The sequence below is a fragment of the Drosophila sulfurigaster genome, chromosome X (genome assembly GCF_023558435.1).
Source record: "Drosophila sulfurigaster albostrigata strain 15112-1811.04 chromosome X, ASM2355843v2, whole genome shotgun sequence".
Lineage (NCBI taxonomy): Eukaryota > Metazoa > Arthropoda > Insecta > Diptera > Drosophilidae > Drosophila > Drosophila sulfurigaster.
Genome location: NC_084885.1, coordinates 4,987,076 through 5,012,190, shown reverse-complemented (window position 1 = coordinate 5,012,190; position 25,115 = coordinate 4,987,076). Strand labels below are relative to the sequence as shown.

Sequence of the window (25,115 nt, the reverse complement as noted above, 5' to 3'; positions counted from 1 at the left end):
CGACATACTATTGCATTTAAAATATATCGTAGATTACAAAATATGCGTCTGTAGCAGCCATTGTTTGTCATATAAAACTATTTCTTGAAAAACTTCCACCAAATGGTGGTTTAGTGTTTGTCTTAAAGTGAGGACTATTTCAGTGACGGATAGTGCAATTTATTATTGTTGGCATCTTGAAGACCATTGCTGACATAGTCTAGTCTGCTCTATATTCTATGTTCGCATTTGGCTTAGTTTCATTGCGCTATTTTGTTATTCTTTCATTTCGTTGCTGCTATTTTTGTACACTTTACAGCTGTGCCCCTTTTGCGCTGTCAGCCTGAAAGTATGCAATGTGTGTGCGGCATGGCGTGGCATCGTGTGGCATGGTGTGGCATGGCACATTGTCGTGCTGTCCCCGAGTTAACCCAAAACTGTGCTGCGCTACCCAATACAGCATTGGCATCCCTGATCCAGGGCAGTCAAGGCAGTCGTTGAGGCAGCCAAAGGCAGCTGCTGACCGACATTTCATTTTGTTTGCCTTATGAATTTCGTGTTTGTTATTTCCTAAGCATCGAAAAACACGCACTGGGAAATGGAGGAGCCGGAGTCGGTGGAGCTGGAGCTGCTGCACTGTGGGACCAAGAGAAGGGTATGACAAGGATATGACTGGCATAGAAGTAGTGAGCGAATGGTGGAGAAATGCTTACAATGCTTACCCTTTAAATATTCAACAACATTTTTATTGAAATTGCATGAAACCTTTTCGTTTCTATTTTTAATGCTTTCCGCCCTCCCCTCATTGCGGCAAGAAGAAACACTAATCGATTTTCTTCTTTACGATTTTGTTTTTTTCAATTATAGACAATTACTTATTCAAGTATCACATTTTTCTTAACTTTCGCTGGCATTTTTAAAAGGGGGCCTTCAGCTCTAAGTGGATAAAATGCTGTCTGCTCTGGAGAGGAGAGAAGTGTGTGTGTGTGCCTACTTATATTGATGCGTGGCTGTGGCGCGTGTGTGTTTGTTTTTGACATCCTCGTTGATTTGCTCAACTTAGGCACATCAACAGGCATTTACCTCTTTGCTCTCTTTGCTCTCGCTGTCGCAATCTCTCTAGCACTTTTAGTCTGCTGTTGGCAGCCTCTCAAGTGCCAGAGCATTAGACATTAGCTACTGCATCAACATCAGCTTCAGCTTCAGCTACAGCTACAGCTTTGGCATCAGCTTCAACTTCTCAGCAAAGAGCTGCTCATGTGGCTGAAAGGATATATAGTGAGACATATAGATTCGAGGCAAGCACTTGCAATTATGACAGGCACGAGGCACGATTGAATATTGCGGCCACTGAGTGTAACATCAACAAGAAGCTGCCAGTTGCCAGTTGGCAACGAGGTGCTAAAGCTGACTCTGACTCTGACGCTGATGCTGACGATGATGCTGACGCTGAAGCAGCTGGGCAAAGTCACTAGACAAGAAATTAGGCCATTTAACATGCGGCTGATAAAGAACAACAACAACAACAACGAACTATGAATATTGTTAAGGAAATATGTTAACTGGTTGCGGCAATAAATGGAAACTGAAACTTGGCAACAAAAATCAAAAAAAAAAATATACCAACCATCAATTGAAATTCTTTAACAAGCCAAAAAGATCTATCTATCCATCACTCTCACTCTTCCCATCTCTCTCTCTCTCTCTCTCTCTCTCTTTCTCTTGCTTGCTGGCTGCTACCTGTTGCACAGGCGCTAAATGCTTCGGCAAACAACAGCATCAATAATAACAAATGGAAAACGAATCGTCAGTTAGACGCCGTTTGGTAATTTGAAACTTGTTATAAGCAAAGCGTTAATCAATTTTTAAGCAGCACTTACAATAACAAAAATCCCTCTCGTCACTTTGCCTGTTTATGTAAAATATCAAGAGGCAGCCGCAGCAATAACAACAACAACACCAACAACAACAATCAAGAAAGAAACCAATTCACAAGGGGAACTGAAACTGGAACTGGGAAAGAGGAAGAAGCAAGAGCAAAAGCTAAAGCTAAAGCTAAACAAACAACAACTCTGTCTGAACTGAAATTTCCACTGACTCGACTGCAATTCGGTTCAGTTGTGCCGCAATTTTCAACTCAAACGGTTCGAGACAGATAAAAATATATTTTCTCTACTCCTCAGCTCTGTTTTTTTTTAAGTGCACTTTCAAGTTTTTCAAGTGTCCTTTTGCGAGACAAATAATGAATTTGGCAAGATGTCGGAATAGCTGAGAGCACAAAATCATAAATTCCAGAATTTCTATTTTTGTGTATTTTTTATGAGTATCAGCGGCTATGCCTCATCTAGTCAATTGCATTAGTTTGACAAAACCAGCGATATTTAAACTGCAAACCAATTGAAACATGAAAACTAATGTTCTCCATCGAATTATTCGTGAAGTGATATAAATAAAGTTTCAATAGTATCTTAAAAATGCTGATAAAACTGTTTTCAAGTGTGTTCAAACATGTGAAGAAAAAAATTTGTCGGTAGTCAGCAAAGTTTATATAAAACATATATTCATAATAATCAAATTTATTGAGCAACAAGAAAAATATGTATTGATTGAAAATATTTAATATTAATATTTTAAATTTTGTTACAGCTTCAATTAAAATTTATTTATTATTATTGTTTACTTTTTAATTTTCAGGTTTTTGCTGACTCGTTTTATCAATGTTTTTATACCCGCCACAAGAGTTTGTCATTCTTAAGAATTTGATTGAGATATGATATAAATTGTATAAGTTTTTTACGTTTACTGCCATCGGGTCTTAGCTACTTTGGCTGAGAATTTGGTATACTTTAACCTCTATTGTATATTTCGAATGTAGTACATCTTCGATATACCAAATAGGGTCTTCGGTTTGTAATAGAAGTTTTTATGGTATACGATTTGGCAAGTTTTAAGAACTGTGATACTTTTATTTAACGGATAGTGGGTATCTTACAATCGAGCACATCTGACTGTAGCTTTCATACTTGTTTACGCTTGTAAAAATATATGCTGCAACCAAATAATTGCTGTTTATTTATAGTAATGTTTTCATAATACAACCATTTAAGTACGCTAACAAGAAAGGCTTAAGTTCGAAAAACAGCATAGTGCAAAGGTTCTTTTCAAATAGTACAACTAATTATGTTAGTTGGCCTTATTAGTTTATGTATTTTTCATGTGAATTCCTGGCAATTTCATTGGCAATCGCTAGCGATACTCTATACGCGATTCATCATACAAATTCAATGGAAATTGTTAACAATTTGTTCTTTTTGTGCGGAGGCGCACTCTAATTGTGTTGCAAGTTTCTCGAAATTGTTGCAGTTTTGTTGAATGGCAATTGGAGGAGGCAGAGGTGGAGGCAGAGGAGGAGGAGGCGGAGAAAACGCAACGCTTCACTCGTTATCTGGGCGCCCAAGGAGCAAGGACCAACAATGAGCTTATTGTAATATCTATTGGCCAACAGCGAAAGAGCCGAAGTTGTAATGCAATCAGCAGCAACAGGCAACAGGCAACGGGCAAAACGAATGCGACTGGGCGAAAAGAGGCAAGCGAAAAAAGCAAGAAAAAAATAATAATAAAAAAAATAAAACATGCTGGCAGCAGGCTGCTAACTTTTTCCATTAACGCACAAAAGAAGCAAGGCCAACAATGCCACACACCCACACTCACACGCACACACGCACACACACTTCGATAGTGTTGCGTCAATACACAGAAATGTACATAAACTACTTGTATATTTATGCGCACTTTACTTGTGTGAGTGAAATAATGAGCTCTCCACTTGAAATGTAGTTGCATTGTATTTTGCCTCGTTCATACTTTCTGCATTCCTCAATACACACGCACACACACACACACACATACATTTGCAGTCAGCCAGCGTGTGTGTTAAATAACTCCAGAAATAGAACGTTTCATAAGTTGTTGCTGAAGTTAGTTAGCACATACTTCGTTAGCATAGATCTATGAGGCAGCCAGCAAAATACACTGAGCGAATGATGTGTGGTTGCTTACCGTACACAAAACGAATCTAAGAATCAATTTTGAAACCAAAAACAATAATTTCTGCAATTGAAAAGTGCATCTAAATTGTATTTTTATGGCATAAAAGTGGAACTCTTTATTAACAGTAACAAAATAAATAGAGTGAAAAAAAATTTAAATTGAGAATTGCTTTTTAATTCAATTTTTATGGCATTGAAATGTAACTGTCTATTTATAATAAATGTCAAATAGATCTATATGAAAGGCAGTAAGGACATATCATTAAATAGACAAATTAAAAATAAAAATTGATTTTCAAATGTTATTTTGATGTCCTAAAATTGAAGAAATTCTTAACTAAATATAAATACAATGCAATTGCATAATTTCTAAAATAGTTCGAGTATAAAACTTGATATTTTCCTAGCAGAGTTCTATAAATATTGTTATTAAATAAAGTTCACCCGCAAGGGAACAGTATTGGCAGCTTTTGTATGCCATTGAAAACTTTGCCTTTATACTTTTTATACACGTTTACGACGAGCAACTGTGGCTGGCAGCCACAATGCAAAAGGAAAACAAAACAAGACGAAAGAGCGCAAAAAGAAAAGAGAAACGAAACACAAAAGAGAAAAGAGAAAAAAAGAATAAATAAGCAGCAAGAAAAGTAGGCGGGTAAAAAGGCAACAAAGTCAAAGCCAACAATTAAGCGCATAAAATGAGGATAATCCGGCCGAAGGGGCAACATAGTGTGAGAGTGTGTGCGAGTGTGTTTGTGTGCGAGTGTGTTTGTGTGTGTGTGTAGCAAACGGACGAAAAACAATTTCCATAAACATAAACAACAGTTTGAGCGCATAATCAAGTGGAAGAATGTCCTGTGGCAGCCAAAGGCAGGCCACAATCTAATTGCAAATTATGCGGAACACAGTGTTGGCCAACTACACACACACACCCACACACACATACATACAACACAGCGAACGTTTACCAACACTGAAACGGACACGGCGTATTAAAAGTTTTCGCCTCGGTTTCTATTTCCATTTCGCTCTTAGTTTTGTTAACTTTATCTTCCCTTTCGATTTTCTCGCTATTTTTGCATTGCAAAAAAGTTTCCTCGCGAATTATGCACATTTTAAATAGTTTCTTGGTTTCGGTTGGACAAGACAGCGCAAATGTTTTGGGCTGATGGAAATAAAACACTTCAATAAATTGGTACGCAAAGCGAAAGCAAAAGTTGCATTTTATAAACAAATTGTTTGCCACTTGTTTCACTGCAGTTGCTGCAGCTGCAGTTGCATTTATTTAGCTACAAATGTGCGTTTACCTTGCGCGCGATTTCTTTTCAAATGTGAGCTGCATTGAAGGCCAATTAAGAGAGAGAAAGAGAGAGAGAGAAAGAGACAGAGAGAGAGAGAGAGAGAGAAACTGATAATCAAATGCAACATTAATAATAAGGAAGAAAACTATAACTATCGTGTGTGCTCGATTGTAAGATACACGATACCTTATTTTAATAAAATTAAAACAATGCGGTATTACTCTTAAAATATTATATACCAAATAAATATACCGAAAAAATACTGTCATGTGTCGAAAACTGTATATCTGACATGTTTACCACTGTGGGATACGGTACTTAATCGATATACCGAATCAATATACCGAAAAAATACTTTAAAAATACTAAAACATATCGATGAGTAACAATCTGGTACTATAATGATATACCAAATTCGTATATCGAACAAATACTAATATACATATATCAATATTTTATCAATCAATGGTATATCAATATAGTACTGCATTCTAAATATACCATAAAGCACCAAATATACCAGATTATCAACCAAAAACCTGTTTTCACCTGTATAAACCTGTATAAAAAGTGACAACTGCGAGTTGACTCTCACACATATTTGCAGCATGTAAATGCGACGCCGCGGCGTCTAAAAGTGTGTTGTAATTTTAATTTATGAGCTTGCCTTTTAACACGCACTGAGCAGCGCATCATTGCGGCGCACAAAAGTATGCAATATTAATTTTTCGCATTACAGAGCCTCGCAATTGCATGAAGTGTTTGTTGGCAGTGTGTGAGTGTGTGTGTGTGTGTGTGTGTGTGTGTGTGTGCAATAATTATAATGAATAAATAATCGCACTCAAACACTGCACTAACTGAATTGCGGATGCACTCAAATCAGGGTCTGGGGCTTGGACTTTGACATATCAGAGCACTCGATAGAGCAGAGTGTGTGACCTTCGCGCCGCTTCACGCTTTCCACTCCAATGCAATGCAATGGCAATTGCAATGCGTGTTGACAGCTGCAGCTGCAGCTGCTTTCGTGTTCGTATATATTTTAATTATTCATTCAGTTTGTGCGAAACAAGGATCCTCATTATGAGCATTGGTAAGCCGCAGCTCAACTCAACCTAATAACGTTGTTAACTCAACTCAACTCAACCGCTTCGCTTCGCTTCGCGGGTGTCAAAGCTAACAAGTGGTCTGTCTCTCCGTCCGTCTGTCCGTCTGTCAAGCGAAACAATTTGCAGTTGCTAAACTAATCAATCGACACGACAATCACAGCAACACCGCAGCGATTTAAACCAAATTTAAAATCTGGCGACTATTAAAAACTCTTTCGCTAACGAAAAACTCAATCACAACATAAATTGTTGATGAAATGAAAGTCAGGTCAGTTCAGTTGCACTTGTTTATATCCTTTGAGCACTTAAAACACAGAAATTCGACAGCAACTGTAAAACTACAAAATGCGCTCACCCACTCACACACACACACAGTTTTCAGGCTTTGCCTCAAGGGAGAAAGGGAGAGTTTTGCGGTTGCACTGGACTGCGAACTGTGCACTATGGGGCATTTTCCATTTTAGCTGGCATTTAATATTACGAGTAAACCATACGAGATTTTTTACTGCAGTTTTCGGTATTATGTTACTATATTCCCAAGGAATCTATCATAGAAAAGTGGGCGTGGGAACACCTCTACCGCCCCCAAGAATCGGAAAAAATTGAATATTACGGACACCTATAGAGTTAGTATTATAAAATTTGTACACCAATATATACTTACCCTTCAGAATTCGACACGCCCCTTAAAATTTTCCCCGCCCCTTCCGCCCTCAAAATTTAAAAAAAAATTGAATATTTTGAGCAATTTTAGAGCAAACGACCCCATTCTTGGAAGACATAATGTAAATCTTATCCCGGATGTGCACTGCAAATTTTGTGCCGATCGGATCAAAAACAAGGAAGTTATTCACAAAACATTGCTTCAGACGGCCCTTCTCTCTATTTCCTACAGAGCTCTGCAGAGCACAAATCGGTGTTGGAAAACGTGAGGTTCTCTGAGAAAAATGCGAATTGCGCCAATTGTGCGCAAAAGTGCAGAAAAAGACAACTATTGGTGGATTAAGAATTGACAACACTACAACATAGACTTGAAGGCTTTGCTAACTTTTGCTAACTTCATTTTCAAAATCCTTTTCAAAGTTGAAAATTGTTCTTCAAAATCCAGCTTAAAAAGCTTTTAAAAAATTACAAAATCTAAGTATAAACACACACAATTTGATTAATTATTTACTTTTAACATATAGTAAAAACATGCGAAATTACTATCCATCACTTCTTTTTTTTGTTAATAGCTTTCAAAATAAATAAATGAATAACAAAGTTCACTCAAAAAAAATATGCAAACTTAGCAAGCGTGCTTTCGGATGCAACAACTGACTTTACAGCTGTTATGCTCAAAAGAGCTGTTAGATATACATGTTTTTGGTATGAGCCATAACAGTTTGATGTTCTGTTAATGCATTGACATTAACATTTTTCTAATTGGAACACTTTTCAAAAACGCCTAAATGCCAGCTAAAATGGAAAATGCCCCATAGTGCTGTGGACTGTTGGCTGGACTTGTTGACGTTTGTTGCTAATTAAAGTTTGTTCCCACACAAAAACACATACTTTTCGCAGCGACTGTTGCAATTAATCTCAACATAAATTTGCACTTGCAACACACACACACACACACACACACACACACACACACACACAGAGAGCAACAGGCAGCCAGAGAACGGAGAACGAAGAGCTGAGAATTGCGACCGGCCAGCCATAAACAGAATTGACCTTGCCCAGCTTCTCGCCTTCTCTTTCTATGGCCTAGCTGTGCGTCTGCCTCGCTCGGGCACAACTGTTGCAATGCTGACCCAATTTTTCACCTGGCTCATAAGCAACGCCAATAAATTGTGCGCCTCTTATGGACAAGGGCCAAGCCATTTAATGGCCATGTCCGACAGTTTGGACTTTAATATTTTTACGTACTACATCAAAGTCGGAAGGTTCGAGTGATTAAATGAAATTTACGAGTGCCCCCCCCCACACTCAATTCAACGCCCCAGGAGACCCAGAAGGCGCCACGCATACACACACACACACACACACACACACACACACACACTTACACACAGAGAGATGTTGTGTTTTGCATAGGCGCTGTCAGAGATTGATGGGCCATGTTTTGTCTTGACGGCGGCGCGGGAATTTAACAAGACCAACAAGGCAACAGCAAGAGCAACAACAACAGCAACAGCAACAAATATCAGCACAGCAACTACAGCTAAAGCCAGCAGCAGCCATAACAATAACAAGCTGATGTAATGAAGTGGTGTACGTGGCGAATGCGTAATATTCATATACTTGTGTATATGAACCCTCCTCAACACAATACGGCGCTTCGGTATGGGATAATGGCTGTGGCCATCCACAGGACACACACACTGTTGTTGTTGCTGCCGCTTGCTTTATGAGCAGCAACAGCAGCAGCAGCAACAGCAGCAGCGGCAATCATTTGCGTTGCATATATGCAATTAAGTGGTTAGATGAGGAAATCGCGACAAAAAGCGTCGCTGGCGATGACGATGACGACGATGACGGCGCGGTTTTAAGCTCTTGTAATTATACACAGGCAATTTGCTCACACACACACACACACACACATTCCAGTGAAGCAAAACCGAGACGAAACACACACACACAAAATGAGCAAAGTAAATTGAAAGCCGCGAAGCCTAACAACTTTTAAATTGCCAAACACACAGTTTTTCGTTGGCTTAAAATAAAAGTGCTGCAAATGGAGGGGAAACTGCAGCGAAACTGAAGACGAGAACACGACGAATGCTGTGCAACAATTATGCAAGGCAATGTGGCAAATGGTAATGGCAGCGTCGCATTCGTATGGATGGACTGGAAATAAATATGACGCGATGATGGACCAAACAACAAATGACAGGTCTACCCAGGAGAGAGAGAGAAAGAGAGACAGCAGTGTTGACAGGCTGCGAGTGTGTGTGTGCAGATCTGCCATCGAGCTGTGGGAGTTCCTTCAGCGAGAGTTGTTGTTGTTGTTGTTGTTGTTGTTGGCCCCAAGTCCCGAGCCCTCAGTCCTGAGACTGAGTCTGAGTTGTGGCAGCAGTTGCGCTGCGAGGAGCTGGGCGCCAAGGGATGCCATAGACGACCCTCATGTTTATGAGCTGCAATGGCGACGCGATGACAGCTGACAATGCCACCGCCACCGCCACCATCACCGCCACCATCACCGCCACCGACAACACACCCACATCATCGCTTGACTGCTCCCGAGACTGGGCTTTGCTTATTTTACACTAACGTCAAGCTGCGTCGCTATAAATCGATCATTGACAAGAGGCAACCACAAAGTAGCACCAGCACAAAATAAAAAGCGACAGCTTTCTGAGAAATATTATTGCTGACTATATTGGAAAATATATAAATATATTATGCGAATTTTATTTTATTTTAATGTGCAACTATTTTTTTTTTTTCCGAGAACTACAAGTATATATAATTTCTTTCCGATAAATATTGTTGTTTGTTATTTGGAAATATAAATTTATGTTATAAATAGTTGATGTGAATTTTATTTTACTGAATTGAATTTATTTAATATTTTTTAGTTTATCAAATTAATATATTTTGCAATTAGTAAATATTTTAATTTATTTTATATGTTTTTATGCAAATTTCAAATTATTGCATGTGTTCTAATTTTTAAGTAAATATCTATTAACATTTTATTTTGTATTTGTTATTATTTTATTTTGTTCCATTTGATTATAAGTACATTAATTTACTATATTTATTTATACAAAATTTGAATTACTACTGTTTAATCTCTCAACTTAATGAGTATCCAATTTAAGTTTTTCTCTTTATTATCTTTAACTGTATTTTTTATTTCATTAGTTTGGTTACTATTTAATCACACATTATTTAATTTATTGCAAAGAAATATCAAAAATATTGCAATTATATTAAATCTCTCACCGAAATTAAAATCTAAGTGTACTTCCTTCTTTTCATTATTATAGTTTATCATCATTCTATTAAAGTACTGTATCAATTTAAATATTTTTAAATATGTTAAAATGTGATTTTTTAACTTGTTATCTCTGTTTTAAAGTATTTCACATATTTTACTTTATTAGAAATACTTTAGTTTATTGCAAAGTATTATCAAAAATAAATGATCAACTTTGTAATCAATCTTTCGCCTTAATTAGAATCGAAGTTAAGGTATAGTTTATCGTATATATTTTATATTTATTAAAAATTATGTAATATATTTGCTGATCAATCTTTCACCCTAATAAGAATCTAAATTAAGTTCTCACTCATCACTTGCTTGACTTATTTTCCCACCTAATCAACTTCGTTATTCCAGTAGCGTATTTAACATTCGTTGAGCTCTCGATTGCTATAAATTGTTGAATACTTTTTATATGATACACATACATCTACATATCTTAAAAGACTGTGCGAAGATGCACCAAGCATTTTCGTTTTAACTCAAGCGTATACGTGAGTGCATGTATGAGTGAGTATGTGTATGTGTATGTATGTGTGTGTGTGTGTAGGTTCGTTTTTATGAGCCAACAGACATTTTATTGCATGTGCTGGGCAGCGCACTGTCTGAGGTTATTAAAGTTTCAACATTGGTGTCAAGTCTCATTGCCTGCGGCTGCTGCTGACGATGCCAACGAGATGGGAGTCGCTCTCCCACTCTTCCCCTCTCCCACACTCTCTCCCTCCCTCGCTCTCTGACTGAGTGTGTATGTGGGTGTAAGTGTATGCTTTATTTTATTGCTGAAAAGTGCAATCATAAAACGTTCAAGGCCCCCGTGCAGTGCAGCGATAAGCAACAGCAACAGCAACAGCAATGGCTATAGCTACATACATATAAGTTGGCAATTGGATGGAGAGGAGGCCAAGGGGGGAGAGTGCATTAAAGTTGGCACTTATGTGGCATACTTTTAGGCGCATTGGCCCCCGTTCGACACTAAAAATGGCATATCTGAATATTGGCATTTTTGTGACATTTCGTTAGCCTCGCGACGTCAGGCGAATCAACAAAACAAACATCAAAAAAACGACTGTGAAATCGCCTTGGAAGCCGGCAAAACAATTTGAGCCACCAATCGACCAACTAAAAGCCCATAAAAGCTTATTGAAACAAATCAAAAACAACAGCAACAGCAACAGCAACAACAATGACAACAAGCACTCAAAATGTAAAAGAAAAGCAACCCAAATAGATAAATTTTACACTCGAAAATGATTGGGGAGAAGGCAGCAACAGCAACAGCAACGGCAGCGAGCTCCGCTCTAATAAAGCTGTAGACCATCAAATCCAAGTAATAGACAAAAAAAAAACAAAATCAACGAAGGACGCGCCTCGCTCAAGGATGATGTTCAATGGTGGCACACAAAACACAAAGCAACTGGCAACAATCCACGCAGGCAATAAATGCTAAAATGCTGCTGCCTGCTCTGCTTCTGTTGTAGTTTGGGGCAAAGGTCACAGCACGACTACCAAAAAAAACATTTGGCAAATAAATGCAATTGTTTTTCTTGCGACAGACACGCAGCAAGTTGAAACAAATATTTGTGAAAGTGCCAAAAGTACACGACTTTGTTTTTTATTGTACAACACATCAAAGCTGAGCGCTGAGAGCTTTGATTGATTGTAAAACACGTTCAATTAAATAGCAATCAAACTATCTAGTCGTAGAACTTTATTGCTCTTAAGTACATTAAGGTTTGATAGTAAATTATAACAGCAACGATTGGCATTATAAATGTGTAATATTAGATTGTTGATTGCAACTACTTTAAAGCTTATTTTGAATAAATAAAAACATGTAAGAAAGCTGCAGTCGAGTGTGATTTACTGTGAGATTGAATAAAAGAAAAATTTTTGCGGTATTATTCTTTAAATATACCAAAAATACTATACAAATACTAAGAATATACCAAATGGCATATTTGGTGATAAAAATCTTTTAAGTTATTTAAGAAATGCGTCTGTATGGAAAATTACGTTTAGCTGCTTTGGCTAATAATATGATATAGTTTGATCCTTATGGTATATTTCGAATGTAGTACTACATGGATATACCAAATATGACGTTCAGTACATTTTAGCATTTTTGCAGTATATTACGATTTACTTGTTTTCACTTTAGATAGTTTTGCAAGAGAATAATCAATTTTTTTACATTTTATATATTATATATACTTTCTAAGTTTAATATATTTGAATTCTTTGTACTAAAATGTTATTTCCACAATCGTTCATATTTGCATATTTATAAAACTATTATACTTTTTTGCCACTAACCAAATTATTGTCTTAACATTATTTAGCAAATTTAAATTAATTGCGCCACATTAATTACATGTAGAATAGCTTGCTGTTTAGCAAAATGCAAAATGAAGCTTTAAATAATGACATTAAATCCCATGGAAAGCAAAATGTTCGTTGTCCATTGGAGAGCAATAGATTTTAATAATGTTGTTGAACTTTCGCAGCGCGCTGCGAGGCAAATGCCGATTGAGTAGAAGCTTAGCATGTGGTGTTCGCCCTCTTAACAAGACGTCTAACCCTTTTTTTTTTCTGTTTTCTGCCTGCCAACGAAATAAATGGCAAATGTAAGAGAATCAAAAAACCAAAAAATCCACACAAGCAAGCGTCGAAACAGTGGCTGAAGCACAAACCCATAAAGAGTTGGCGAAAGATATGGAGAACAGAGAGAACAAAGAGGGAAAGAGAAGGAGACAACTCGACGGCCATTTGCATTACTTATATGTGTGTGTGTGTGTGTGTGTGTGTGTGTGCAGGTATTTGTGTGTTAAATTGAATTGAAAATTGAGTGAAGCAGTTTTATGATGTTGCTTTGTATTATAAATCAACAGAGAAAGACACGCGTAATTTGTGTTGCTGTTGTTATGTGTCTGATAAAGATAAAGTGGCAACAACAACAACAACAACAACAACTACAATGGAGAAAAGGGATAAAGGGAGAAGTGGAGAAGGGGGGACAGCCACAAAGCTTGCTAGGCAAATGGGAAAATGTGAAATGAATGTGAAAAGCCAATGTCATAGAGACTGTTGCTGCTGCTGTGGCTGTGGGTAAGCAAATGCAAATATTTGCTGGAAAATAACCCGTAAGTAAATATGAAAATTGAAGCGACAACGGCAACAACTGAGCTGTGTGTGTGTGTGTGCGTTGTGTGTGTGTCAACAAAGACATTGCATAGAATATGGCAGCTGGTGACAAAAGTGGTCATTGTTGTTACTTGAGTTGCTGTTGCTATTTCTATTGTTGTTGCTGTTGCTGTTGTTGTTGCTGTTGTTGTGGTGTCACAGCAGCCGACACTTTGCATGCTCAATGTGCGAGGAGACACTCGCTAGCGCACACACATACGAATACAATGCTTGTGAGAATGCTGAGCACACCGGAAACCGGATAAGGGCATAACGGAAACGTATGCTAGACGTAACTGTAACGGAAATCTGTTATAGATATGCGCCCAAAGCCTGACTAAGCGAATCGTAATTAGCTATATAAACAAATAAAACTTTAACAATTACCCAAACAGCCACATCACTCTCTCGCTCTCGCTCTCGCTCTCGCTCTTGTAGTGCTCTCTCTTTCATTCACTGACAGTCTGTCGCTGCTTGTGGCAGCTAATGATGATGACGTTGATAATGTGCTCGACGATGACGATGACGATGATGATGATGATGATGACGCTGCCAGCTGACTTTGATACTTGCCTTCACTTTTATTACTCTTGTTGCTGATGCTGATGTTGTTGCTGTTATGCTGCTGCTGTTGTTGACTGAAGCCTAAGTAAATAAGTCTTTCCTCCCGCAACCTTCTCTCTTTCCCCCCTACAAAAGCCCCTCTCAGCAGTGTTGGTTTTACTTTTCGGTTTTTTTGTTGTTTGAAAAGCTGTAGATTTTGGTTTTTGGGATTTGTGCGAGAGGTCAAGCGTTGTAATTACAATTTACAACGTTTTGTTGCGCTTCCCTTATACCCTATACATTTTAACGAGGAGGATAGCAGACACTTGTGGTTTACTATTCATTTTGTATATCTACTATCTATATTTTACTCCATTTAGTAGTATAATTTTAGATGGCTACACAATTTCATTGCATTTTTAGTCGAGCATAGCCCTCAGCTTTATTGTCGGCAATTAAATAATGACAGCTCCAATAACAGAGACATTAAAGTCCATACGCGACAGATTTAACACAAAATTAATGGCATCAAAAATCACTTAAATTATCATTAGCGCTGAATGGGACAACACGTTAATTGAATACTGTATCAATATTTAAATATATATCTCATCTCCAAATTCCCCGCACATTTGTCTGCACATTATGAAAGACAATAGACGTGTGCTTCAAGCGCTGCTGACATTGCTCGCAACTCTGCAGCTGAGCAAGCAGGTGAGTGAGAGGCTTCAAGACAATTGCAAAGAATTTTGTTTTTAACTGACAAACCTAAGTCAAAACACAAAACTAAAATCTTGAATTTATTAAAGGCAGCATAATTGCATTCAAATTGTATAGTTTATTTGAACATTCATCAGAGAAGTTTTTAGCTAGTGAAGTGATATACAAATGTTATATTTTTTAACCAATTCTTTAAAAAGTATTTCTTCAAGTTATTTCAAATTAATGCTTAATAAGCTTTTAGTCTTTTATGATATTCTCTCATAAAATGTAGGTTATTAGAAATAGATATTTTCCTATATAAAAAGTATGTGTTTAAGATATTCTAAATTATTGCCTAACAAGCTAATAGTCTTTTATGATATTCTGCAACCAAAAAAAAATTATTATTAATAGATATTTTCCTATATGTTATATCCAATCTATTTTCCCTACAGTCTTAGACTATTGCAATTACACCTACGAAATTAAAAATTTTCCCACTTTTTATATTTCAATTTGTTTGGTAATCATAGAGTAAATGGTTCTTAAAACAAATATTTCGAAAATAATTGTATTGTATATGTATAGTTTAGTGTTAGTCTAATGTAATAAAAGTTGAATTTGGATGTTGTGATAAGTGTTTTTTTTTTTTGTGAAGAATTTTTAAAAGTGTTGCTCAAACCCTAAATACATCTTATTCACTATTATTTCTCTCATCCGTTTCAGTATTGCTATCTAATGAAACCCTTGAATTTCACGGTGTGGGACACTCCCAACTATGGACTGGAGATGAAACTGCATGACAAAAACAATTCGTTGTCATCGGTGACAACGGTGCGCAAAGAAGTCCCCATACCGCTGTGGCATCTGGTGCTCGTCCAACATCCGAGCAGGCGACGAGCCAATCGGCTTGAACAACCGCGCACTCTGTACAATTCATCGGTGAAGACCTGCGAATTCTGGAAGTACATACGACGTGTGAATGCCTGGAATAATGCGGCGAAGCTGATGCTCTCCGGCGCGGGGAGCAACATGAGTTTGGCCTGTCCGCTGAAGACGGGCGTGTACACAATGAATGTGATTCAGATACCGCCCGATACGGCGATATTGAAGTTCATGTATCAACCGAACACCATCTATTCCATACGTGGCACTGTCCATTCCCTCAATCCCAAGGACGGCGTCAGTCGTCATCCCATCTGTCATTACGAGGTGAACGCAACCATTTACAAGACGTGTTGAGCTGACGTGACGTGCCCGAGCGTGTGATTTGCTATTGAAATACCCTAGCTTTCTCCCATTCTCCCACTTGTTGTACATAATATAGTTTACTGCTTTCATACATAATTTGTACTTTAAGCAATGATTCATTTGCCAGAGTATTTTTCTCTCTTTTTTTTGCCACTCCTCGAAGATAATTGCACAATTTCTTGTTGTTTTTTTTTGTTGAGCTTGTCTATTTTTTTTTCTAGTTTGTAAAGCTGCAGTAAAAACGGACAGCGTAAAAATAAAATGCAACGTCTAATTGTCAGTGTGATGTGATGAAGTGGGCGGTCGACGGAGGTGAAATCCAAGTGGGCGATGGATGTGAGGGCAGCAGGTGCGGCCGCATGTGCGTGTCACACGTCAGCAAAAGATTTTTTAATTAAGTGCGAAATAAAACGGAAGAGTGCGCAAAAGCAAAGCAACGCAAAAACCAAAAAAAACACATAACAAATGTTAAAAATTCTAGAAAAAAATGAAAACAAATCACAATGCTTCAAATGAATGTCTGTTTTCATACGAAAGCACAAGGCAACAGCGCAGACTTGTCCACGATTGAATTAAGAGTTCTTTATTTAGACACTCGGTGTGTAAATAAACTAAATCATAAAGTAAACTTCACTGCACTATAAATATCAAGCAATTCTCTCTTATTCACATAGTTTTTTGGTAGTGGAATAATTAAAGTGCGAAAATATTGCGGCATATTTAATGCTTGCCGCTAATTGAGCTTAAAATTGCATTGAAATTCAGATCTCTTGAAAATTGTGCAATTATAGAAAGAATTTTTATACCCGCTTTCGATAGGGTAGAAGGGTATTATAACTTTGTGTCTGCATATTCTTGATCGGCACCAAGTTAGTATTGTTTGTCTATCCGTCTGTCTGTCTGTCTGTCCGTATAAACACTTAGATCTCAGAGACTAAAGCAGATGTAGATATAATTGTTTTTAAAGGCACTTCTTATGTTTGCATACAGATCAAATTTTTGCCAATCAAAAAATCGAATATCAAGCTTAATGTTTAAACTAGAGATCATTTTGGTACCTACAATAATAACTATAATATACAATTTGTTGAAGTTGATTGCTTTGAATGGCAAGCTGATATACTTTCTACTCTTTAGTATATTTAGAATGTATTATTTAACGATATACCAAAATCAGCATTCGCTATTATTTAGTATTTTTTGGTATTTTAATGTGGTATATTACAAAATATTATAGTATATTGTGAATGTAGTCCTTTATCAATATACCAAATATAACCCTTGACATATTTTCAGTATTTTTGGTATATTAATTTGATATATTTAATACTGCACCGTTTTTTCTCTTATTCAAAATAGTTAACGGGTAGCTTAGAGTCGAGCACACTCGGCTGTAGCTTACTCACTTGTTTCGACTACATTGGTTAAGCTTGAGCTTAAATTAATAATCAATTGAAAACAGTTGATTGTGTTCTTTTTTTTTTAATATAATTACTGCAAGGTAAATATGAATAATTTACCAGTTTGTAAAATAAAGTTATCTTTAAATAAATAACACTTTAATCTTATTAACCAACAAAAAATAATGCTAATCATTTTTAGCTTATATTGTAATTGTAATTTTAAGCTGTTCACTAACAAAAAAAAAAGAGCATTTAAATAGTTAGGAAAATGTTGTGCAGTTTAATTAATTTACAGATTTCATGTTGAATTCATAGCAAATGCAGTCGAGAGTTTCGTATCGTGAATAGCTGTCAAAAGCAATGAATTTATAAGAGATGAAAATCGAAATAAATTACACAAATTCTAATGGCATGGCTTGCAGCCACTTGGGTCAGCTAGCAACTTGGCTCTTTGGTTCTTTGGACACGCCTAATTGCAGCAATCATATTTTATGCAGCATTTGCATTTGCATTTCCATTTGCTGCCGTTGCCGTTGCTGTTGCTGTTGCTGTTGCATTTGCAACTCGCATGAGGCACGCACACTGTGGCTAGTGCAATAAACTGACGCACGATATGCGTGATCTATTTAGTTGCCTGAGGGGAACGAAGACAGGGGCTGGGCAAATACTACTCTATTTTTATACACAATTTATGCAAACAAAACATAGATTTTTTTTGTTTTAAGGAGGCACCGGAGTTGCAACAAAGTATGGCAATAAAACACAATTAGGAGCGTGACTCAAAAAAAAAAGAAAAAGAAAAGAAGAAAGAAAAACAAGCAAGTAACACAATTGGGTTAAAAATAAAGAAGTCGCTGTGGGGCATGTTGCACACGCTCACGCTCACGCACACGAGGCGAAACGGCCCAAAGCTAACGTCAAAGCCAAGCTAAGGCTGAAGTCAAATCCAAATCCAAGCGCCACAGTCACAGCCACAGCTAAAGACAAAGACAAAGACAAAGCGAATTCCCTAAGGCACCCACAAAATAAGAAACCAAAAGGTTGCCCAAAAACTTGTGCAGGGAGACTTTAAAGGATGTGTGTGTGTGTGTGTGTGTGTGTGTGTTGGTGTGTGTTGCAGGGTTGGGCCTGAAGCGTGGCACGGCAATTGGCATAAAATATGCGCCGCTTGCATGCCACAGACTTGTTATTAAAACATAAAATTTGCATGCAGGCCGCACAAAAAAAAACAGAAAAAACCTAAGCGCCGTTCCACGTTTGTCGCCCCGCATGACCACGCCCATTTGAGGCACGTCAAGACATAAATACGTGCCCAAAAAATACTACGTGCAACTAAGTATATATACTATATATTTATATATATATATATATATATATATATATATATAGAAATATATAGTCAGGTGTATCAATGTAAGTGAAGTTGCTTGATGTGGCAGCCACAATTTTTGACTGCTGAATTATGCACAGCGCAACAGCAACAACAACAACAACAATAAAAGCAATAAAAGCAAAGGGCATTAGCTTAAATTTCGTCAGTTATTTACGTAGGTCCATGCCACACGCTGTGTGGCAAGTAACTTCTGCTAACGGCGATTTGTTTGCACATCTTCTTTTCTGTTTCTCTTCTTTTTTTTGCGGTTGCCACAACTTGTGGCAATTGTTGTTTGGTTTCGGGTGTTAAGCTGTGTGTCCTGCATACAATAAACGCTGCTCGCTACTCGCTGCCAGTTGGTTAGTTAATGCGATACAAACGCAGCAGCAGCAATCAACTGCGAGTTGCGAATTGCGAGTTGCCCCTTGCCTTTGGCCTCTGCCATGGCAACAACACAACTTTGCCACAACATGCAACAAGCTACGTACTCTGGTCAACTGCAGATTGCATTGCAGCATCATCTTGTGCATCATCGTAAGCGTAACCTTTGCCCCTGCAACATGAGCGTTCCGATTGCAGCACCACAAATTGCTGCAGTTAATCCAGGTCAACCTTTGGGCTTCAATGCACACGTCATTCAAATGCGTATCACACACGATGACACTTTTAATTAATACATCTGAACGTCAAGTCAAATTGTGGCAATCATAATTCCTCACTTGATTAGCTTGATTGATTTGAATTAACTGAGCACTCTCTCAAGCTTCTTTCAATTATTTCTCACTTGCACATAGTTTTGCTTTTATTTTACATTTTCCACATTTTTTTTTTTGTGCTGAGCTGTGCAACAGTGAAAATCCGCTTGAGCTGCTTAAATTGGCTGCACACAAGAACTTCACTTTTACGATGCGATGGCGCAGCACTCTGCAAGCGAAGGCGGAACGAAAAAAACGAAAGAAAAAAAACGGTTTAGCATACGCCTTCGCGTTCGCCTAAAAGCATGCAGCACATTTTTTACACTCCCATGCGCTTATTTTTAATTATCCAGTGCAATCCATGGACAAGAATTCAGCGACCGCAACAGCGACGAGCGCGCGAGAAAAATGAAATATATGATGTGAAATGAAAGAAAAGCGAAATGGAAGAAAAAAAAATGAAATATAATAAAAAGGGGAAATGAAAATCATAAAAAACCGCAGCTCAAATAAAATGCAATCTAGAATAAAAAAAAAAAAAAACAGAGGAGCAAAGCAAGAGCAGCAAGAAATGTCTGACTGACCTGCAAAATGAACACATAAATCAGGATAATTTCAAAAGAGGGGGAGAGAAACAAGGATAAAGGACGCTGTGTAAAATCCCATTAATGACCCACGCTCGGCGACTTGACAAAATCATAATTCCCTCAACCCATTTGCCAGTGTAAACCAAAAAAAAAAAGGAGAGCGAAGAAGAGCTACAATTCCATATGATAAATAACATATGAATAAATATGAAATGCGATTCCGGGCAGAACGCAATAAAATGCAATAAATGCGAGTCCAGCGCAATGCAAATATTAGCATTTCTCTACGTGTATTTCTTATTGCTTATTGCATTCATTTCATTTGAAAAACATGAAATATATCATATATAGACATACATAAATGTATATTGGTCGACTGTCGACTGTCGACAGTCGACAGTTGAGTGGGCGAAAAGCGTGTACAGCAAATAGCTTGAGCCTCTAAATGAAGTAAAGCCATTTTGCCGGGGCTTAATTGCAGCATTTATATGTGCTTTGGAAAATTCCATAGCATGTCTATGCTGTCACATTGTGATTTGTGCCAGAGCATTTCAAATGGAAATGAAAAATGAATATGAATAGTGCCCATTTGTCGTCATTTTCTCTTTTCTCTTTTCTGGTTTTTTTTTTTTTTAATTTCAATGTGAGCACGACAGCAGATGTCATTGAATGCGACATGTTTGAATATTGGTTCATTCAGGCGCAGTCAAATGAAAAGTAATAAAAAGAATGAAATACAAAAATAAATCAAGCTATGATATTAATAATGAGCCAAGTTCTGAATTGCGCATAATTTTAATTCAAATTAATCTCGGCTGCCGGAAAAATCAAAATGCTCAATAATTGTGCCCTTTTTTATATGCGTTATGTTGGCCAACTGGCATATGAAAAATGTGCAACAACTGTCATTAAAAAGGTAACAAACGGCACTAATATCTAACGTCTGTAATTTCCACACACACACATGGAGAAAGAGGTGGGGGGAGGTGAGTTACGCCCATGACAAATACGCCCGAAAGGCAGCCATTACATTTAATTTCCCCATGGCATATTTTATGCCAACCATCCGCAGCTTAACCCTTTGGTAACTGCTTTCATTTCGCTGTCGCTGTCCAGAACAGTTACAACACACAAACACACACACACACACACACACACACACATACGCAGAGAGTTACACCCACTTGATATGTACAATTTGAGTGTCATTAGGCGTTCGTTCGCTGCTGCTGCTGCTGGAAAATTAAATGCACATTAAACATTTACGAGTCATATTATGCAGATGACGTTTTGAACGAAGGCATGCAAAAAAAAAAACAAAAACAAAAATTATGATGATATCCAGGCCAACGATCTGGCCAAGATTCCTCTACTCAACTCCCAAAGGAGAGAGTCCGGAACACGACTGTCGAACATTAAGCAAACATTCTAATGACAACCAAATGTGGCCTGATAATTGAACGTTTTGGTGTAGCTCCCCACTTAACTGCTGTCCAGTTGCTTATCTCTCTCACTCTATCTCTCTCTCTCTCTCTCTCTCACTCACACTCACAGATTGTATAATGTCCACGTGCTTGGCTTGGCGGTCTCTAAATCCTGTCCAGGTGTGCTTGTGTTTTGTATGTATTTATTTATTTACTTTTCGCTGTTGTTGTGCTTCCTTTTTTTTCTGTGTTTTTTTTTGTGTATGTTTCTTTTTGGTAGCCTCTTTTCCTGGTAATTAGAGTTTCATGTTTCGCAGCCAAACAACAAACGGAAGTCGCTCGCAGGCGTTGGCAACAATAACAACAACGGGAACAGGCAGCAGGCAGCAGGCAGAAGAACGTGCTGCTTAATTACAGGCCATTACCAAATATCACACATACGCCATGTGGCCAGCGGCACAGCAAAAGCAAACGAAATCCCAACTAAGCTAAATCACAATAAAGCACCCAGACATCACACACACACACACACCACACACACACACTCACACTCAAGTAAAGCGAAACCAAAAAAAAAACCGCAGCACCAAACACCCTTTTGCTATTATAGCCAAAAAATAACGAAATGAAATATAGTTTTTAATTATAATTGCTATTCAGCGCAGGTCTTATAAAAGTAAAAAATTACAGAGACAAAAAGGAAATTAATGGCTAAATTAAGTTGTCGTAAAAATAAGAGAATACAAATTTATATTTCGAAATATTTTTAGTGACAACGAAAATATCTCAAGGAATAAAGAAACATTCCATGAAGATACAATATAAAAGCAGAAAATAACACAGAAAAAAGGAAATTAGTAATTAAAATTAGATATAGTTTTGATAAAAACAAAAGTTGTGTCAGAAAAAAAGAAGTAACATTCAATGTAGATTGTTAAATTTCGTGTTGTGTTTCGACAACTTTCGACAGCATTTCAATAATATAAATATAAATTCTCTGGCAAATTTCTTTCAAAATACTGCCAAATTGTAAATGTATTTTTATTGTGCAAAGAAATGTTTGTGGAATTTGAACAAGATTTCAATTTGAGCGCATATAAATTTGATTGAAAATGACGAGAGAGAGAGATAGAGAGAGATAGAGAGAGAGAGAGAGTAAATATTTATTAGCTTTTTACAGTGAATGTTGTTGTTGGACGATTTGCTTTCAATTTGTTTGCCATGCACAATTTGATGTGATTGCACTCAGTTTGGTTTGACATGGGATCAATGACACAGACATGTCTGCATGCCTAATGAAAATGCTCATAATACACACACACACCCGTTGAATATACTTATGTATATTAAATATATATATGCATAGAGCAGAGGAGTCTTTCCTTTGGCTAAGTTTTAGTGCTTCGAGAGTGAATCGCGCGTCGTGTCGATAACCCAAATAACAGCCCCAAGCAAATGCAATTTAATAGCGAACAGTGGCCACTGCAACGAGTCACGGCAATATTCAGATTACACAACACACACACACACATACACAGAGAAAGAGAAAGAGAAAGAGCGATAGAAAGACAGGAGTGTGTTGGCTGTGTGGCAGCTCGCTCCTGTGTGGCCATCGCCTTTGGAACTGGCTAGCTGGACTCACTTTAATGGCATGCCAGAAACCGGCACGAAATAATTGTTTTCCGTTGAGCAATAATTTTCTATACCAAGTCCCTTGGCATTTCACTCTCCCCTCCCCTTTATTCTAACACTGTCCCGACACCTCCATAAAGGTGCCGAGTGGTCGAACCAAAAGCTGCCATAGCCACAGCCACAGCTACGACCAGAGTTAGCTAAAGCTGCCATAGAAGTCTCTCTCTCTGTGTTTCACTCTCTGTGAATCCAGTGGACAGGGGAACATGGAATGTTTTTCTTTCTGTGTTTGTGTGTCTGTGTGTGTGTGGCACTGCAAATTGAGTTAAGTGTAAAAAGTGCCAAGCCCAGGTGAGCGCCTCAGCACCTCAGGTGCCTCTGGTGCCTTAGGGGGCGTATGTGTAATATTTTGTGGTGCCCCTCTAATAGCTGATTAGCTTTTTAGCTGGCAGTGATATACGCTTAAAGCCAAGAACGAAAGCAGCAAGAGCAACGAGTTGCCACTGATTGCCAATCAGTTAGCTGGCTAGCCAACTTCTAACCGCAAATTCATTAGCTGAGACAGCGTTGTTGCGTCTCAGTTCTGCAGTTAGTTTCGCAATTTGTTTTGTTTTATTCAATTGCGCATAAATCTCGTTCAGCTAATGAGTATGGCAAGTGATATTAACGAGTCTCAGCTGCCAACACACAACTTTCTTTGCAGGAAAACTTTAAGTTAGGACAGAAACTTTAAATGTTTAAAAATGGCACTTTCAAAGGGTTTCTTTCTTAAGAAAACATCACATTCCAAGAAAAAGAAAACAAATTGGGAAATGCGCACATTGTTTTATCAAATCAATACCTGGCATTTGAGCCAAATAATATTCGTTAATTATTTGTCAAATTCCAATGAAAAAGCCTACGCAAAAGGTGAAATAATATGCGTTGAAACTTTAAAAATGTGTAGGTATGTAATTTTTGTGGCATTCGAAATGATGCAACATTATTTATTTGGTAAATGAAGCCACTTAAATGACAACAACAAGGAGAACAACAACAAGAGCAACTGAAGCAACAAGTAAACAATAGCTGGCGAGCAAATATACATTTATGTGCTGCTCATCCAGTGAAAGCGATATCCCCATGTTATTGTTGGCTTTCATTCCACTCCATTACGGTGGTCAGTCAGTCTGGCAGATGGGAGAGGGGAAAGGGAAAGGGGCAAGTGGCACTAACAGTTTACATTGTTGCGTTGCTTGCCTCATTTGTGATAATTTTATAGAACCTGTAAACTAAAGCACCAAATGATGGCCCGTTTTGTGCGCGTAACAAATGGCACGAAAAAACACACACAGGGCCAACAATAGGGGAAAAGTGCACAGTACACGCCCACATCAGCCACGCCCTCCCCACTGCTATTATTCTCATCATCAATCCCTCAAGCTGCCACAATGTAATGCAGCCAACAACAAGCGAAGCAACAAACACGGCGAACACGCTAAGAAAGTGAAAAGTGGAAGGCAAGAAAAAAGGAAAAAAAGAAAACAACAAAAAGTTTCGTTTTGCTTTTTCCAAAATGTTTGTTAACGTTTTTCGCTTCCTTTTGTTGTTCGCATCGTTTACCTGCTTTATAACTTCGGTTTCCTTACTTTAAACACTTCCCCCTTCTCCCTCCCCCACCTTGAACGGACTGCAAGTGCAAACTTTGCGCGCCTCCCAAACTGAGTGACACAAGATTGGCTAAAATGAAAAGAAAGCTACCGCCTCTCGCACACACAAAGAAAAAAACCATTAATAGCACAAACATGAACTTCTGGCGAAGCGGTTGAATATTCTCATTGATAAAGCAATTTTCATTTCCACAGAATCGGCCTAAAACTGTCAATTGAAGCTACTTTTGAACTTGCTAACAAAAATGAGGCAGAGTTCAAAA

The 25,115-nt window shown here is 37.8% G+C and overlaps 2 protein-coding genes across 3 annotated transcripts in view; one reads left to right on the top strand and one right to left on the bottom strand.

The window, feature by feature from the left end:
* The window catches only part of LOC133847424 (eye-specific diacylglycerol kinase-like), a 138,013-nt gene that overhangs the window by 46,835 nt on the left and 66,063 nt on the right, over window positions 1–25,115 (bottom strand). The window lies entirely within an intron of this gene.
* On the top strand, window positions 15,504–16,220 carry LOC133847434 (uncharacterized). The gene has a single exon (XM_062282471.1). The coding sequence runs from the start codon at window positions 15,575–15,577 to the stop codon at window positions 16,076–16,078; it is 504 nt and encodes a 167-aa protein (XP_062138455.1). The 5' UTR covers window positions 15,504–15,574; the 3' UTR covers window positions 16,079–16,220.